At 35.5% G+C, this 20,741-nt stretch overlaps 1 protein-coding gene across 1 annotated transcript; it reads right to left on the reverse strand.

Annotated features, from left to right (window-relative positions):
- Positions 1-6,206: 6,206 nt before the first annotated feature.
- On the reverse strand, positions 6,207-10,320 carry LOC113331438 (TORTIFOLIA1-like protein 3). The gene is made up of 5 exons (XM_026578143.1): positions 9,328-10,320; positions 9,132-9,240; positions 8,200-8,789; positions 7,057-7,565; positions 6,207-6,794 (listed from the first exon to the last, which is right to left on the reverse strand). Exons 1-5 carry the CDS (start codon positions 10,171-10,173, stop codon positions 6,782-6,784), a joined length of 2,067 nt encoding a protein of 688 aa, XP_026433928.1. The 5' UTR covers positions 10,174-10,320; the 3' UTR covers positions 6,207-6,781.
- Positions 10,321-20,741: the final 10,421 nt, after the last annotated feature.

Consider the following 20,741-nt stretch of genomic DNA (forward strand, 5'->3'; position numbering starts at 1 on the left):
TTAGCTGTCATCCACTATGTATTTTCCTATAAATAGTCGTTCAAGTTGTAAAGAAGGAAATAGCTATTTTGAGTAAGAAACAAGTAAATGGGAGAGAGAAAGTCTAGAGCAGAGGTCATTCTTGATTTCTTTATCTTTTATTGTAAGAACATTCAAAGATTGATCAATAAAATTAAGAGTGTAAACCTAAAAATGAGTTGATTAATAATGAAATCATATGAGGGATGTAGTGTAGGATTTCCTGCAACTACAATATCGACGATGAAAATATTGTGAGTAATATACTATCTAGAATCCCGTTAAAATCACTGATGCGACTCAAATGTGTTGCAAAACATTGGTATTCCTTAATCGAACATCCTTATTTTGTTGATTTATATCATCTTAACCGATTGAAATCACCACCACATAAATATTTTTTTTTGTTGTACCACGGCGGAGTTACAATACTCGGGGGTGGGGTGGACTTGAACGCATACATCGATTTTAAGGGGCAACGAGTGGTTTTCTTGATAGCCGATGTATTTTTTGACAAAAGATGAGGGATGGTAGCATCAACTATTAAGCACGTTACAAACACAAGTTCATTTTCCTTTACTCGAATTCTTGGAAGTGTAACGGGTGTGGTATGTTCCATTGATGATTTTGTGCATGCTGCTTGTATATTTAACATAGGTACGAGAAAAGTAACACGGTAGATTAAATATATATTATTTATTGAAGAAACACAAAAGTATAAAAGAAATTTTAAAGTAGGTTATACGAGTGCTTATAGTTTTGGATATGATCCTACAAGTAAGAAACATCAAGTGCTTTACTAGTGCTTACAAGTAAGTGGGTGATAAAGTCTCAAAGAAACGAATATGATACTGCTACTTATCATGTTTGGGAGATACTGACCTTATGACACAATGCATGGAGAAAAATGGATCAAGACCCAAATTGCCATTTCAGTTCAGATGCACCTTCGGTCTATGTGAATGTTCTATTTATTGGTATCTTCTAAACTCTTTTAGTTAATATTATATTTTTATTTGCATTTGATGTTGGAAGTGAAAAGTTTAGAAGGATTGAACTCCCTGATCTCATCATCCAGTTAGATCATGATCTCTCTTCAACGGTGAATGTGTTTGTTTCTTAGATATGCAAAATCGTGTCGTTATATTGCGTAGAACCAGTAATCACTTTGCAAGGATATGGATATATAAAGATGACGAAAATACTTGTACACCTAGGGCAAGGACTATCACATGTTTATTGGTATAAGAATATAAATCTTTTTTTTCATGGCGCTGCTGGAACCGACAAAGTTTTCTTAGAAATCCGTCAAGAAAATAGAACTATAATTTAAGGAATAAGTTTTCAAGTAGATAAAACTCAAAGAGATGGAATCAGTTCGTGTTCGGAAAAGTAATAGATTTTATACACCATTTTGCGAAATCCTTATCCTTTAAACAATCAGATAAGAAGTACATCATTCATCAATCAACTGAAAGCACACTTTAGCAGTATTTCGATGCAAACTGCAATCTTTCTTTCGGGCAACTAAATTTGGTTATTATAGAGGTTGAATAATTCAGGTGCCTTTCTAATTAACCTCCCTGGATATATTGCTTTATGTGAATCTCATATTTTTACTCTTTTAGCAAGTTAATTAGGTCTTAGTTAGTATGTTATTGCTGAGGCTGACAAGTGTTAATGTTTCCTAATTGATCCTAGACGCGCTTGATTTTTAAGATCCATTGTTATTTTGGGTTATCATGTTCTTCCTCTCATATGTTGGCTACGTCTGATGCATTCATGTTTTGAATGAATTACCTCGTCCTCTATTTGTAAGTATAATAGCACCTCAACTCCTCATTGTTTAGGTGCCGTAACACCAAATTATGATGGAAGCATAATAATACCGCTTGATTCTAAATGTGCAGTAACACCTCTTTATTTTGTAAGTACAATGAATATTCGTATGAAAAAAAACCATCATCTTCTTACCAGTTGAAGTTCAAGAATTTCTTCGCCCGTGAAAAGCCCGGACTAAAAGCTAAGGCTACAGCAAGAAGATGATTTTTTTTTTCATATGTTTAGCAATATCAATTTTGTAAGAGAAAGAAGGTAAGTTATCTTAGTTTTTCTTTTTGACACAACACAACTGAGCCTAATTCTCATTGTCACCGAACATGGTTATGTAATGTTTTGTATAATAAGGGTATTAAACAACCATGTTTTAATAATTTAGCCATCTAAACAATCGAGAATTTGAAAGAAAAATCCAAGCAAACAAATCGTATATACTAATCAAAATCATGAATTATCCTATATTTCAATAATAATTCCATATTTTACCTCCCACCTTGGGAAATAGGAAGAGTGAAAAAATCATGAATGTATGATTGTTGTGATTCGAGATAAAATCAATCAAAAAAAATAATTTTAATAGTAAATAACTCCATATAACTCTCAAAACCGAATATTTCGGCACAAATGAGAAATGTGTGCTTTCTAGAGTGCTTATTTCTCCTCGATAACACTAATGAATTTTTTGTGTAGAGCCAAGTAAGATATTAGAATGTATCACTAAACCGTACAATATCATATCTTGTCATTTTTATGAATTGAATCATAAAATAATTATTCATCTTCACTGGAGCATTTACGTTTGAATCGTCAATGATATTCAAATATCGCGTAGATGTAAGTTCATATATCATCTCCAATGATTTTTTTTAACTTCTTACATCGAAAATCTTAACAACATATCATGTTTTCTTGTCCACTTGAAAGATGGCAACGTAGAATCGCAAAACCCTTGAAATTTTGTTCGAATTGAAAGTTAATTAATCTGCATATAGTAAAACTTGTCGGATAAAGGTATACCAAAATTATTTGGGATAGCTAATAAAAAAAATATTATGGAGTAGACTCCAAAACCCCTTAGCCATATATCGTCTTTCATAATGGAGAAAACAGCCCTGGTTAATTAACATTAATATATTGTATTAGTTATGTAAATATTGTTAGATTAAATTAATTAAATAAATTTTTTGATTGTTATTTTTGTTACATTTAATTTACAGATCTTGTTTGGAAAAAAAAATGCAAAAAAAAAGATTGGTTTTTGAGAATTTTTTAGCGAAAATGCGTTACTCCCGTAAAAACACTTCTCAAAATGGAATTACAGAGGATATTGCCGGTTCAATTCTTTAAATGACAGAAGGAATTCAGACTTTCAGAATTCAGTCCATAAAAAGTCATCATGCTCGATTAAAAGAAAACGTGTCGACCAAACTTAGTTGACAAGATTGTAGCAAAATAAAATGACGACTTCCGATAGTGACATCAAATTTTGTCATGGTTTATTTGTTAAAATCATGCCGACTAACCATTACAGTAGTGTCGTGCTCGAAAATGCAAAATAATAGCAACTATCTATTTTTTAAACAAAGTCGTAATATTATCTTTAAAAAAAAACATGACGACTAAAAGCAAAATTGGACACAAACAAATTTATTCTTGACAGTTTTTAGTTGTCATGATCGATAAGGAAACAATCGACTCTCTATTTTATCGAAAATGGTTGTCATGGTATTTTTTCAAATCATTGACGACTAAAGTCAAATCTGGTTAGAGTTAAAAATTGGTTTTTGGTACTTATAATCTTCATGGTCGAGAATGCAACACACTGACAAATATCTATTTATCGTCATGTTATTTTTACGAAATCATGACGACTAATAACAAATTTGGACACAGAAAAACCTGAATTTTGGCATTTATTAGTCGTCATGGTTTAGCATTACCAATCATGACGATTATTCATACTACATCACTACTCATCATGGTTTAGGGATGAAGACCATGACGACTCTGGTAATTGTTCTTTCGGTTATGAAAAAAAACATGAAAAGTCGTCATGATATATTTATTCAAGAGCATGACGACTAGTTAAATCGTCATGTTAAGTGAAACAATACCATAACGACCGAATCACTCCATATTAACTTAAATCAATTTTCTAGCCTAATATACATTTGAATAACAAAATAAAGTGATAAATTGAGTTTATGACATCAATAACTATTTTATTCTCTCAACAAATTAATCGACGAGTTTGAAAATGATGGAATACACAGAAGGACAAAGTAAAGGGAGTACATTTAGTTATTACTTAAGAAAAGAGTAACTATATAATTTTATATACATTAAACACCCCTTAGCAGACTATTATGGTTGGGGACAAAATTCTACTCACATTTGGGTATAGCAAGACAACTTATGTAGTCAAGGTCAGAAGAGTGAACTTACTGGATAACAAAACATGAGATTTGAGAAGATGTCCGTCAAGTTTCGACATTATATAGCCTAGCGTAAGCTGCAACATCATGAGCCAAGCAAACGCATGAAACACTGCCTAGGGAGTAGTCATAGAACCGAAACTCAAAAGAATAGGCGGGGACCTGCACAAGCATTGAACTTACCGCACACCCGCTGCGCTACAACTAAGCTTTATCTCGTGTGCAGAAGCTGTCAGTCTTGCAAGACCGATAAGCCAAACTCATTTAGGTCGCGCACAACAAGTGACGAAAGAGCTCAACTGATCTCATTTAAATTTGGATTCTAGAGAGCTGACAAGCATGGCGTCTTGATTGGCTCACGCGACATTGGAGAGGCAGCCGAGCCCTTCGCCCAATAGATTGTCCATCACAACAAACAAATTGACACATTATTTTTATGCCTTAAACACTTATCGTGTACTACTTGGTGCGTAGCAAGCAAGGGTTTCGTGCTGAAATTTTTTTAAAAATCTTAAACATCGACGATAATTTACCGGCCCATATTGATTTGCAACTGGGCTTACTAGAATAGAATCCGTGTCTGCCTCTTGGAAATACATTGGGAGGAGGAATTGGCGTCTAGGAAAACAACTTGACCAGGAAAAGACAAACATGGTATCAAATGGCTGGCTTAGCACAAAATCGGGGGATTCTCGCTTAAACTCAGGATTAGTTTAACCTTAGTTTCCTTTGTCCGTTTACTTCTTACCTACCCCGTATTAAGATTGATTAAACAATGAAACATAACTTCAGCGTGGTGTGGTAGTAACCAACAATGAAAACTGCATCAGTTCAGAAAATGAAGCAGGCACAGCGGTATGGTTCTAGCTATACTTACACATATGGGTTGCAAAACAAGAACAATTTACAAGAACTAGCTCATCCAAGGAGATAACATAAATGGTTTAGCCGGAGAAACAATAAATGTCATTTCAGCTTGGTGAATTATCAGGTTATTGTGTTGTTTGTAGTTTCTAGAGACAGGGAATTAGGTGAAGGCGGATACAACCGAGAAAAGTCCGACGGAGGAACTGAGTGTTGGCCCCCAAGTATCAGTTACTTGCACGCAAGAAAATGGTGGGAGTTTTTATGAGTGTTTAAATGAATTGATCAGAAAGCATTGCATATCAAATGTGAAATTAGCAACTTTTGTTTCGTCGCTGCTCATCTAGCTTCTGGTGAGAAGGATGGCGATGAGTTGGTAAGAAATTATCAACTCTCACAGATACAAGCAAGACAGTTCAAAAATCAAAATGATCTAACTACTTTTTTTGTGTGTGTGTGCAGTGGGATACTCTACTTTGGGGATCCGAACTATAAACTGGGCGTGAAAGACAGATTGGAGAGGGACTCGTAAGGAGTAAAGACTGGACTTCAGCAGTTCGATCAACTACAAAAGGAATTACAGCGAGTTGTTTGTTCATGAATCCAGCAAGTTGTACACTTGATGCATTTCTTCCAGCCGAGCCTCTTCCCGCCAACAACCCAACTGTAAGTATTCAGCAATCTCAGTACTTCTCCTCAGTTAATTCGAGAGTTGTGACCTTCTGAACATTGATTAAATCACAATCAAACATAGGGTTCTCTAAGTTATGAACGGGGTGATGAATGCGAAGAAGAGGTTGTAAATGAAAACTACTTCTTCATTACTATCTTTGTGGGCAAAAGACATTGTAGCATCATCACAACACTCATTAACTTCCAGGTCTTTGGCAACATCGCTCCTTTTGATTACTGTTTATACAACCACAGTCGAATTCAGCAGGTAAATGTCTAATGTATTCATGAATATACTCTACATTAGAAGACTCTAAAATTTGAAGTACTCGCCTCTAACTAGAATAAGATTCTGTAACAAAAAGGGAAGCAATAATCTAATTAACTGCAGAATAGAATTTCATTTCATTTACAAACAAAAGGATAAGGGATTTAGTAAATCGAACATACTGCACCTGATATGCAAAGATCATGCAACCATATATCTAAATATTCGAATTTTTCTACAGATCTTACCGATTAAATAGCCTAGAAGTACAAAAAGGATTCATCCTGGCTTTAAGTTCTAAAGAAATGTATCATGGGAAGGCAACGGGATCTCCCAAGATTGTCAAGCAGAGGTAATCAAATACTACTAGTGTTTTCAGTGGCTTGTGTACTGTATCCAACTCACTGTTGCTTTACGGCATGATACTTGTCCAGTATTTGATCGAAATCCCGTAAATTGTAGGCTTAGACAAGTTAGTCATTTTCTTTTTTCTTATAGACACAACAGCGTTTTAAGAGAAAGTACGAAAGAAATGTGAAGCCATGCTTGTTCAAGAACACTTGATTCCCTGAGGAGGGCGTCTCTGCTTCACTATTCTTTTGTCACAGGCTAATATCATGGTGCTGCGTCTGCTTCACAGCTAATCTGAGCATAAAAAACACTCCAATCCGCTATCACTCCTAAACTATGCCGTTGATCTGCCAAGTTATAAAGATTATTAAAACAAAGTCAGATTATGTGTACCGTCTTCAAGTTCAGTATACCAGTCACCCAGACCCACATACACAAAAATTGCAAATGTTGCACGAGTGTCCAAGACATGCCCATCTTCACAATACCATTTGCAAGCATGTGTACACAAAATGAAATGAAGAACACAAAGATACCCATGGCATAGAGGAGATGGGTTTGTTGCATATTGTACCGCTAAAAAGACAAATGTGCAGAATCTTTAATTACCTTTGGGGTGTGTTGGTGGATGATATAACAGTTATAGGTGGACCAACATCAAGCCTGCTTCCGTTGCCAACTTGGGTTCGGGACAAGTTGGGCCTTCTGTTCATGCCAACATCTGAATTGCTTCTAGAATCGCTACGAATGTTTGCCAATGGGTTAACAACAAACCCACCACCACCACCACCCTGGAGCCGGAACCTTCGATTCTCTTGGTTCAATTGTTCAGCACTGTGATCTCTATCTGCCATGCTGCGCACTGAGTCAATCAATGGCGTGCCTACTGAAGACGAGTGCCTTGAAGTTGAGTAACGAACTTCTGTTTTCTTCCTAAACCTGTTGCTCAGGAACTCTGCACCAGGCAATCTGCAACATGTGTTTCCTGCCGTATCAGGGTTTGACATCCTTCCAGTCGATATAGCCAAGTCATAGGAGATCTCGTCTAGCGCAAGCTCTAAGCCCTGTACACGCGTCTCTAGCGATTGCATCCCATTCTGTGAGCTCCCCATGAATTTCTGAACTCAGCAAAGGTACAATATAATGAAATCAGTATAGGTTTTTAAGATGCACTACTACCTCCATCACCAACGCAATCAATACCCAAGAAAACAAGCAACAGAAGGGTGCAAAAAATACATATGAAATCTCAGTACAGAGATATGACAGTATGTAGCCCTACACATAATATGAGCAGGTTTATATCACACAATTCATGTTTATTATCCCGCATGATCTTCCGGCACATTTTAGAAACCAATATTTCATGACAGAAACAAGATACCACAATCTAGATATGTTCAAGATACTGCATTCAGCAATCTAAGAAAGCATATGCACAACTAAGCAGGATAACGAATAATCCACGCACGTAAAATTGGTCACCTGACGCAAGTAGGAAACAGATGATATTCATAAAAAATGCAGAAAACTCAAGATGACTTATTTCAAGAGCAAACTTGCGTCCAGTCAAAACCAAGAACTAAGATAAGGCTTTCTCCTCGTCTTTTTCTTCTTCTTTTTTGCGTCAGCAGCTACTGGCTATGGTTATGCAGTGAATCCTCAAAACAAAATATAATCTAACAGTGCTGTAGCATGTGAGATACAACAGACAAAGAAGAATGAAACACAAATAGTCAACTAGGAACTCACCTGTAAAAGATCTAAGAGACTTGACTGTTGCTTCTCTATCTGAATAAGCTGATTGCGGATTAGTGACATTTCCTCATTGTTTTTGATGATGTCTTGGAGTTGCCCAGTAGGATTGCCTGCTAAACCAGTAGATCCTATACTCTCTTGGTGCACTAATGGAACTACACGAGATCCCGACCTTACCGTACCCAGTTGGTGCACGTTATCATCACCATTTCTGTTGAAAATAACACGTCTTACATCCTGTTTTTGAAACCTATCGTTCCCAGTACCCCCATATCCTGAAACTTCCCCATGATTCCCATTCAGATCATCTTCATAAATTTCATTTGAAGGTGGATTATGAGGTACAGAAATCTCGACTTTCCAGTTGGTGGGTTTTTTCCGATCCAGCTTACGAAACATTGGTGGGCTTGATTTCAAGCTACTACCCTTCAAAGGACTCCTTTGTCTGGCAGTTGTCATGGATGAAGTATCAGGTGGACTTGCCCTGCTTCCAGGCATTGATTTTCTCCTAGCTTCTGGAGATTCAAAAGATCGATTAACTGAATTTTTCGAGCCAGGTGGGAACCTCCCATCACTTGCATTCTCTGCGTAACATAAGAAATGTAATTACATTACAGTAAAAAAAACAAGTGATTGAAGTTAAAGGTGACCCAAAACTGAAACTGGAAATAATCACAATAAAAGATCCTTCAGCTCCTGAAGAAGTAAATCGAAATCAAGCAACAAAATGTAAATACAGAGAAATCTCAAGTAAAGCCGTAGGTGAAAAATCGAAATTCATTGTAAACTTGTGATCTCAAAACATGAACGAATCCCCGAACACTCTGGCTTGAAATACAAAAACATGAATCAGTAAACACTAACTAGACACACATCCAAATCCACACAACACCACCAAAAACTACCAGTACCAGTAACAAATTTACCTCGAGTAGAACTTTTAGATTCCGCCGGTGGAGACGCTTCATCGGAAACATCAGGAACATCTTTCCAAGCGTCTATCATTGAATTCATAGTATCCCTCACCGCTTTCACCTACAAAATCATCAAATCAGAAACCACCAAAATCAATCTATCAAACAGTCAATTTAAGAAAACAACCAAAGGGTCGTCATATCTAACCTTATCATATCTCCGATTCTCAAAAATCGGAAAACAAGAAGACTTAAACTCAGACAACAAATCCCTCTCAACAACAGCCAACCTCCACAAAGTCTCAGCAGAAGCTTTTCGAATCGCCCAATCTTCATGACTCAAAAACTCAACACAACAAGGAACCAAAATCACCAATAAACTCTGATTCGAAATCCCACCAACATTCACAATACTAGTAATCAAATTCAACAATGCAGGCTTCGCTTTAAAACTATCAGTCTTCAATAGTTTCACCAATCTCGGCAAAATCCTCAACAACTGCTGCAAATCTGGATCAGGTGACGCTTCAATCGCCGAAGCTAAACAAAGAGCTGAACCAGATTGTGAATTCAAATCTTGCTCACAGAAAATCGCTTCACTCAACGGCTTCATAAACACCGAAAACGGAGGTCTACAGATCTGTGAAGCCATTACAGTAACAGTATCAACACAAGCAGAACGAACATTCGAATCCTTATCCCTCAGTCTCTTCACAATATTGTGTATCATCTTAGACACATAAGGCGATAAGGAATCTCCATGAATCTCTGATACAAAACCTAATAATCTCACACATTGCTTCCTCACTGGTGATTTCTGTGATGGATCAGTGTAATAGATACAATTCAAGAACGGTGGAAATGAATCTGCGTTCAGATTCTTGACTATGGATTCTAATTCATTTGTTGCAATTGCATGTGTATCTCTATCTGATAATTTGTTTAGACATGTTATGACACGTTGCTTCAAATCTGATACTGTTGGAATCTTCTCCTGCTGTAATGGTGTCATCGTCGTTGATGAACCTACTGAAGATCTTCTTGGTATCGACATCGGTGAATTCTTCTAGCTTACTGATACTCACCTGAATGTTGCAGAGAGATTCAGTAACTGATACTGATTCAGGTACTTACACCATTAATTCCGGTAACGTTTTTCGTTTTTGTCGGTTATCTGTAGTGTTAAAGACTGCTGGGAAAGAATGGTTTTTATATAGACTGGGAAATTTGGACTTATTCGAGAGAAATGAGGGATAAGGGTAAATTGTAACTTTCCAGAGAAGAGTTTCAAGTAAGAGAATTTTCTTACTGTAAGAAAATTACAGAGGGAATATTAATATTATATTAATGGGATAATTAATTAAGGAGATGGTTTGCTGGAGTAATTAAGGATATTACTGGGGAATTGAAGCCGTGGATGGGGAGGACTGGACTGGAATCAGTTATGGATGGTAAAACTGTTTTTTTGCAGAGAGGAATGGGCCACTCACTCCCCCACTACTCTTGAATCACGTGATCGTGAAAGGGACACTTATCATTTTTAATGATCTACTGGTATTTTGGGAGAGGGGCTCGTTAATAGAGGAGGCAAAACGGAGGAGATGTCCATGGATCCGAGGATTGTACTGGTTGCCTTTTTTGTGCTCGTCGTTGTTTTTCTACTGTAGCAGTATGAATGAGTCGGTTTCTAGGTGAACATCTGCTGGTTCCTGTCGGTGTCAGTTACACTTGAGGAGGGATGAAAAGTGAAAGCTTAATAATTTGTAAATTAAAATAGAAAATAATCGTTCAAATTTCCTTTTTTATTTTAATTTTTTTAAAAAGATTTGAAGATGCAAAATCTCTTTTTAAAAAACAAATTAGTCATAAAAATCCAAGGTGACCAAACTTGTAGTACAAAAACCCCACTCAAATATTGGGATCCATTAAAACTCCATCGTAAACAAAATTGATACAAAAACCCCAAATTTTTAAAAATTGATACAAAATTTTTGATGAAATCAACATTTAAATTTGGGGTTTTTGTGTTAATTTTGTTTTGATGGGGTTTTTGTGTTACTTTTGTTTTGATGGGCTCTATGTGGAAGGATGGTGACACCTCTGTAGTTATAACTCGCGGACCGTTTCCAAAAAAGCCAATTTCAATTTCTTTGCACAAACATTGTGACGGACAAACTCACCATTTTTTCATCACTAAGGACTCCTCCCTTTGGTCGTCGTCCAATAACAAATGATGCTATAAAAATTTTAGATGTATGTAAACGTTTTTGAGAACTGGCAATTTTTTGGCTGACAAATTGGCGGTGGAGGTTGGGAAATCTTCAATTTTTAGTAGTTGGCAAAAAGATATGTCTTCTTAGGCCTATTCCTATGCACGTGTCAAATATTTGATTTTGTCACTTTAACACCCACTATGGGTATGCCAAAATGCCAAACATACCTGCCATAGGCATAGACGACAGATTTTCTAGCGAGCGATAGAGTGTCCATCGCTAGATGATCAGAATATCGCTCATTGGTCATTCAAGCGCCAACGATAGTCAAGCTATCGCTCGCTGGTCTCATCGTCGTTCCTCATCCAACGACTATAATTTTTCCCATCTGTATATACTCAATTTCAAACTCACTTCAACTCACTCTTTAAGAGGGGATGAAAAGTGGAAGCTTAATAATTTGTAAATTAAAATAGAAAATAATCATTCAAATTTAATTTGTTTTTTTTTTTTTTCAATATAACGCCTTTAAAAGATTCGAAGAAGCAAAATCTTCTTTTAAAAATTAGATTTCTATTATATTAGATTTTTTTTTTGTATCCTTTAAAAGATTTGAAGATGCAAAATCTCCTTTAAAAAATTAGATTGCTACTAAATTAATTGAAATTAGAAAGTATGTTGAGGAAGAGAGACAATGATGGATTCGAGGAATCGCAAAATAGTGAGAGATGCTATGAAAATTTTAGATGAGTGTAACCGTTTTCTGGGTTTCAAGTTTATTCACAGAACTAGCAATTTTGTGGCTGATAAATTGGCGGTGGAGGCTAGGAAATCTTCAATTTTTAGTAGTTGGAAAAAAGATATATCTTCTTAAGCCTATTCTTATGCACATGTCAAAGATCTGATTTTTCCACTTTAGCACCCACTATGGGTATACCAAAGTGCCAAACGCATATTTGTCAAATATAACATACAAGCATACAAAACAGACTTTCCGGCGAGCGATAGAGTGTCCATTGCTAGATGGTCAAAATATCGCTCGTTAGTCATTCAAGTACCAGCGATATTCAAGTTGTTGCTCGCTGGTATGATCACCGTTCATCAGTTCCTCATCCGACGGCTACAATTTTCCCCATATATATATACCCAATTACAAACTCACTCAAACCCGAATTTCTAAATCTCTCTAGAATTTCTCAATCTCCAATTCTTTTCATCACTCTTCCAATTCCTCAAAGAGCATGGATGATAATATGAACATGACTGAGTTCGTAGCAAATCAACATGTTGTCGAAAATCAAAGAGTTGTTAATCGTGCCAATGCGCTAAGTCGAATTAGAAGGCAATCACCAAAATTTACTACTGAGGAAGATTAATGTATTTGCAGGAATTTTGTTTCTTTTACTGCGACTTTATTCGCAGATGAATTCATTCTCCAAACATTTTGAGGAAGGATTTTTCGGAAAGTTCAAGAACAAACAATGAACCCCAACAATCGTAATGTTTCAGGGTTGAGTCATCGCTTCACTGTAATCAATAAGGAAGTTATTAGGTATAATTTTTACTTCGGAAATAAGGTCCAAACATGAGAGATGGTGAAACCATGATGAAACTTCAACACAGGTATCGTGCGGAATATCGTCGCATCTACGAAAAAGACCTCCAATTTGGAAGTTGTTTCGAGATTTTAAGAGGGTTGCCAAAATATAATCCAATATTTATGTTTTAATTTCTTAATTGTCCACTTAGGTTTAAGTATTAAGTTTTAAAGTTTGCCTTACTTTAGTTTAAACTAAAATATAACTGTAATTAAAATGTAAGATTGAATTGAGAATAAAATTAAGCTTAATTTTCAACAATACGAGTCAAATTTTCAAATTCATTAAACTAAGAATTAATCATTAATAGTCATTTTACAAGACATAAAACTAGACAATAATAATCTGAAATATAGACTTTAAAAATAAAAATTTGGGACAATGTTCTTCATCTTGTTAATCTTTTTCATTTCACAAAACCAATCAATGCGCTCATGAACGGAGTTTCCTTTGTTTATCGTCTTCTTTGTCTTCAAATTTGTTTTGCCTTGATTTTCCTTGCCTTGAAATTTTCTTTGCCTTTCCTTAGTTGCAATTTTGACCTAGTTAATATCCAAAACTTGTAGACTTCTTTGCTTTTTACCTATTTCTTTATAACTATCACATATCTTCTTAACGACACCTTCAAGCACTGCACCAGAAAAATCAAGTTGTGTTGCCGAATCAAGTTGGGTTTGAAATTGTGCCATTTGGGAAAAATTGAAAAAATAAATTAGATGGAGAAATAGAGAAATTAGATTGAGAAAGCGAGAAATAGATAATTGTTTTGTGTAAAAAACTTTTTGGTGTAATTTTTTGTTTGAAGATTACGTATATATATAGGACTAAGAACTAGTCGTTGGCGCGAGACTTTACATCGAGCGATTCATGGTAGCACTGGCGATAAAGTCTTCATAGCTGGCGATATTATCTTTATCGTTTGCTATAAACTCCGTTCTCAGAGGTTTTCTCATAGTGCCGCAACTCGTTTGCCATGCCACCTGGTATGTCAAACATGTTTTTTTTTGGCATGTGCATAGGAATAGGCCTTAGATAAGTTTATTACGATAGATAAAGGTAGCAACCTAAATGAAGGTAACAGCACTACCAGAGTAGTTATCAGGAACACAATTTTGTTGTCTAATACTCACAACAATGTGTGTCATAAGGCCTAAGTTTATGCCAGCGATGGGTATGCCAAAGTGTCAAACTTACCTGCCTAAGTTCCAGGAATAGTACTTAGGCATACGAGGTGGCTTTTCCATCGCGATAGAGACTCCACCGCCCGATGGTATTTCCAGCGCTCGCTGGTCATAAAGGCGCCCGCGCTGGTCTTTAGATCGACTGATGCTAAGATCAGCGCTCAGCGGCTGATCATCCAACGGCCATAAATTCCCTCCCCTATAAATACTCAACTTCAAATTTATTTCAACTCACACCATAATTTCTAAATCTCTCTAGAATTTCCCAATCTCTCATATTCTTCTAAATTAAAACAATATAAACTAATCACTCCTTCTTTACCCATTCTAATTTTTTGTAATATGGATTCTCAATCTCAATCTAAGGGCAAAGGCCCCAAAAAAGCTCGGGGTGAAAAATACATCATCGTTGAAGATGAATGCATTTGTCGTTACCATATCTATTATACCCAAGATTGCATCGATAGTGCACAAATACATGGTAGCAAAGTGGGGATAAAAATTATGGTAAATATGAAGAACAATCCAGGAACATCAATAATCGTGATGCAAAAGAGTTGTCAGAACGCTTCATTGTAATCAATAAGGAAGTCGCCTTATATTTTGCTGCGATAATGCAAGCCAAGTGAGTCCAGGAGAGCGGTCCTTTGGAAGATGATGTTGAAAGAGAGGTTCGTACAAAATGACGGCGCAAAAATATAAAAATAAATCCAATTCGGAAGTTGTTATCATATTTTAAAAGTATTGAACAAATATAATCCAGACGTGTTAGCAGTTCAGAAGCAAGTACCTGAAAGATTACCATACAATTCTTCTCATTCAAAACCAAATTCTTCACCATTTTCCCCAGGTGCATGATATCAAACTTCTTCATTAGATACCACAAAAAATTGGAATGCCAACTTAGTTGTTAATGATGATGGGCATAACAAATTTACTGGAATAAACAAAGCAAAATTGGCTAGAAGATTATCTCAAGAAGAGGGGAGCATGGATGGTCTTAGCATGGCGGAGTTTATGGAATATCAGAAGACCGTCGAGAAGCAAAGAGCGGTTGATCGGAAATTTCAAAACAGGGAGACGAAAAAAAAGTCGTCTTTCTCAAGAAAAATTTATCAATGACTATGACAAGCATAAGATTCTTGGTACGAACACTTCAATTATGAAGGCCCAACAAAAACATGTGTGAAAACTCGAATTTGACGAGCTACAAGAATATATTGAACAACAAGTTGTATTTAATAACAACCCAGCTGGTGATGATAGTGGGGATGAGTTCGATGTAGTAATATCTCTAGATACTTGATGTATTATTTTTAGTTTTAATTTGAAATGTTGTTGGATTCTACTTATTTCTAATTTAAAATGTTGTTTGAAATGAAAAGTTGTGAAATTTAAAATGTTGTGACACTCTACATAATAAGTTAACTTAATTAATATAACAAACAAACAAACTAATAAATATTTACACTAAACATAAAATAAAACTTAATAATTATATCCACCGGCTCCTTCATACTCTTCCCAAAGATTCACTCTCAGGTCTTCTCTTAACCTTTAATACACATTCGGGTTCTGAATATAATTAGTCATTTTCCCATAGTGTCTTGTAGGCAAGCCTCTTGATGGTTGAGTCTCGGGCCTCAAATCTTCATCTTCGTAGTTAGTCCACTCCTTATCACGATAGGTTCCCTGAATTACCATGTTGTGTAGAATTATACAAGTGGGCATAGTAGTCTTGTGCATTTCACGAGGATTTAAACCACAATATGACCCACAAATGATGTGTTAGAGCATTGCTTGGTTGAAGCCACCAAGCGTTGGTATGTCAAGTTTGGTTGTCATATTTTAGTATCAAAACTCATCTAGAGTCGCTTTATTAATTACTAGAGTCAACTTCGTTTAGGTTAGACTATAAAGTCTAGGAATGTCGATACTTACAAGTATTACTCTGAAAACCTGAAGAATGTGAAGAAGTAACGACTACAACGAAGACATCATCCTTCCACTTGAGGTTAGTAATATTGACTTGACTTGTTTCCATTCCTAGCATATCTTTCAAGTCGCTTTATATTGAAAACATAACATGCTAAGGTATATTTATAACACTCTAGTTATTAAACTTGGTCATAGCATTATGATCAAAGTATCAAGGAATTATATTGAATTACTAAGTATAACACTTATCTTTTGAACTTCATAAATACGACATCAACATAATCTATGTATTTTGTTACTTGATTACATGTGGGATATAGGTGTGATTTCATCCTGAACTATGTATTATTACATTGGTTTAAGGAAGTAGATGTACGAACTTGTTTCGTAATTGAAAGGGAAATCCATAAGTGTGTTGTTCCAGTTTTTTCATTGAAGATTATTTGGATGACCAATGCAAGATGACAAGGTAGAACAAATCTTAATTTATGTTGAGAATCAAGGTAGAACCAGTCATAGCTTATATTGTGTTACAAGGTATAATCGATCATAACTAGTATTCGGAGACAAGGTAGAACCGTCCATAACCTATATCTAGTGACATGGTATAACCGATCCTAAATAGTATTGGGAAGAAAGATATAACCGGTCATAACCTATATTGGGAGTCATGGTGAAACCGGTCCTAACTTAGTTTGGGAGTCATGGTAGAACCGATCCCATAGCAAAACCGAGTTTCCAATATTCACATTTTTTCGTTATATTGTGTGTGTATTTGGAATTGGGGATTGGTAAGATATGAAACTTCTAGATGTCGACATTGTTTGAACATGTGCATAACTCTTATTATTAATTGTTCAAAGATATTCCTTAATGTTCAAGGTGATCCCAAACCGAAATATTGAAAAGCATTTAATTATTTCGATTTTATATGTTTTAATTACCAGCAGTTAAAGCATATCCTTTAGAAAAAGATTATTAGTTAATGTTCTAAGCTAATAATAGAAATTTTCTAACAGAGATTTCAGAAATATTGTTTGACATTAATTGGAAATAGGAAAGCCGAAATTAAGTACTTTATTGCATATCTTGAGAATATTTTCAGTTTTGGGATTTCCTTCATGAGAATATTTACCAAAATTAGGTACTTTATTAGACTAACAAGCTTGGTCTATAAAACTTAAGTTTTTCATTTCTTGCAAACTATCCTAAGAGCCAGGCAAACTTCGTTCGTGTTGTTTCTGGTGGAGTCGTCTATCCGGAGAGGAAAATACCCTAATTAGGAGAAATCTTTTACGACCGTTCGTTTAAATACTTTTGTGGGATCAAGAAGCTCTACGAGTATCGTTGATGAGAAACTAGATAATTGCATTGTTATTTTAGTTTTCGATTATTGATTTGATTGACTAACGGTTGTTGAAACTTTGATTACACCTAGTTTGATTATTCTTAGGAGCCTTCTTTTCTGACATAAGGGTCACTCAAACTAGATCAAAGTATCGACGGGATCTTTAGAACCGTTTTTAGATCAAGACGTCTTGTGATAATCCATTGTTAACAGACTCCGTTCTGTGCGTGATTGATCACAAGAGGATTCAAGTTTGTGTTGTGCAGGTTATCTAAGAAGGCAATTGCATATCTGAAGACGAGAAGATTTTTCTTATTAGTTTTTGTATCTCGTGATTTGTGCACACATCTTGATCGACTGGGATCCAACTAGATCTTGTTTATCTTTGATATACTTGTGACTATATAGTTGATAAGATCGGCATCACTGAAAAAGCGGGGGTCTAACAACTACACCCAATATTTCGTTAGGAAATATATATGGACTAACTCCAATATAATTCTAAGAGAATCAACTAGACAGTCAGACTTAATCAAGGAAAATACATCCAAGAGTTATATCTTTGTTTCTCAATGTAGTCAGCAAATCAAACAGATAGAAATCTACGAGCCTGATTATTATGAGAAACAACTTGGATGGTACCAAAGACCAATGTTCAAGTGTCAATCAATTTCAATCAAAAACCAAAGGTTGGATATACCAATTGATTAAACTATGCACAACCTGTGATATTTCAATTATATAAACAAATATAATGCGGAAAAGAATAAACACAAACACCGGAAGTTTTGTTAACGAGGAAACCAAAAATGCAGAAAAACCTCGGGACCTAGTCCAGATTTGAACACCACACTGTATTAAGCCGCTACAGACTCTAGCCTACTACAAGTTAACTTCATACTGGAATGTAGTTGAGCCCTAACCAATCTCAGACTGATTAAGGTACAGTCGCGTTCCTTATACCTCTGAATCCCAGCAGGACTCTACGCACTTGATTCCCTTAGCTGATCACACCCACAACTAAGAGTTGCTCGACCCAAAGTCGGAGACTTGATAAACAATCTGTCTCCCACAAAAATAAGTATATTCTGATAGATAAATCTGTCTCCCACAGAAATACCTACGAATTTTTTATTCCGTCTTTTGATAAATCAAGGTGAATAGGAACCAATTGATAATCCGGTCTTATATTCCCGAAGAACAACCTAGAAATATCAATCACCTCACAATAACTTAACTATATGGTAGTAAAACAAGTTATTCTGGAATCACAAAGAATAAGACGAAGAGCTTTGTGATTACTTTTTATATCTTACCTATCGGAGATAAATCTCGAGCAAATCTTAGAGAAGATAGTACTCAATACAATAGAATAAGCAACTACAGAGAAAATAGTTGGGTATGGCTTCAGAATCCCAATGAAGTCTTTGAGTCGTTAACCTATAATGGTTTTAGGAAAAACCTATGTTAAAGGATAATCGACTATAGTCGCAACTAGTATCACACAGGAGGTGTGGGGATTAGGTTTCCCAGTTGCTAGAGTTCTCCCTTATATAGTCTTCAAATCAGGGTTTGATAACTTTGTAACAAAGCAATCAATATTCACTGTTGGATGAAACCTGATTTAAGATTCAAGCTAATATCTTTCCACCATTAGATGGTCTTAGCTTGTTACACATAAATGAAATATACTTTCATTTAGATATGGGTAACCGTACCTAAACGTGTATATTGAGTTGGCTCAATAACAATTAACCGAAGTTAGCCACATGAACACTTTTGTGTTAACCATGTTCATCTTAACACTTCTAGATCAAATGATAATCAAATAAATCTAATTTTGTTAATCATAGAGTTGTTCAATTGTTTATATTCTCATAGAAGTATACAAGTCACAATTGAAGCAAAATCGGATTGATTCAAAAGAATCAGTTCATGAACATTTTAGTCACGGTTTGAAAAGATTGCATTCCTTAATTTATAAATGTATTTTTTTCATGGGTATGAAAAGATATTTAGCCGATTTTAGAACGTAACCACATAAGTTTGCGAAAGGGTACGCAAACTTAAGTTCCAGACTTAATCCTTTCCGACAGTTCGCAAACGTGTATGCATACTATCGTTCCGGACCAAACTCATGTAAATAAGTTTAAAAACGGGTACGCAAACTTAGTTCCTGGTGTTTGACAGTTAAAACCGTTCACATACGGGCATGCGTACTTGGTTCCCAGACCTGAATCATTTTTATAACAGTTTGCATACGGGTATGCATATTGTGCTATATCCAGACAATTATTAATTTTTCTAAACTCCCATTTCAATCATTGAAACATTCTTAGAAGACGACAATAGTTGTCTCACATAAACTATTAGCTTATAAGCAATTTTCAAGTGATCGAATGATCAATACAGAACATTCTGAGTCTACATCAAATGACTGTCTCACACAAATCATGTAAGATATTACCAGGTGTTTTCACATGATCATCTTTTGAATTTCGTCAAGAATAATGATGAACGTAGTTAAAGCAAAAAGCTTTCCAACACATATTTTGAGAAATATATAAGCGAGTTAAACTCAGCTCGAAATATAAAATGTGTATAATGTAAAGTCTATATAGCTATACAAATTGTCTCAATAGGATATAGAATAGAATAGACTTCTGAGTGATAGATGAGTTCAACTCTCCACATACCTTTTGTTGATGAAGTTCCACAAGCTCCCCTTAGTAGTTCTTCGTCTTCAATTGATGAACGTCGTGAAGTCTAAAGCTCAACTACACATTCTATCCTAATCTGAGACATAGCTATAAGTAGACTAGAAATCAAGACTTATAGTTTGACAACTAAACTTGACAAACAAGCTTGAGATAACAACTTTTGCGAGTTCGACCGAGCAGTTCTCTAACAATCACTTTATAGATTCTCTTTGAGTTTGATATTATTTGATTGCAAATCCGGAGATTGATTATTTCAGTAATTAAGATTCAGATTTATCTAACCAGACAAAGGAGTTTATTAGATTAAACACAAGAGCTTTTATCACTGACTCAACATATATTTTCTTAAAGATTGATTAGAGTGGTTACCAAACAGATTTATTCCTTTACTGTTTGGAATATGATTAAAAGGAGTTGAGTACATAAAGACTTTACTTGGTAAAGCAATTGGCGATAGTGATTTCTGTCTTGAGATTCACGTGCGTGACTAAAAGGTCGAAGATGCAGGGATACTGATGAAACTAAGTAACTAGGAGTAGTTTACTTGGTCTCAACTATACGAAGTTGTCTTTTGTTCTTTATATAACAACTTAATTTTGAGAGTATCCAAAACTGGACTAGGTC

The sequence above is a fragment of the Papaver somniferum genome, unplaced genomic scaffold, assembly GCF_003573695.1.
Source record: "Papaver somniferum cultivar HN1 unplaced genomic scaffold, ASM357369v1 unplaced-scaffold_125, whole genome shotgun sequence".
Taxonomy (NCBI): domain Eukaryota; kingdom Viridiplantae; phylum Streptophyta; class Magnoliopsida; order Ranunculales; family Papaveraceae; genus Papaver; species Papaver somniferum.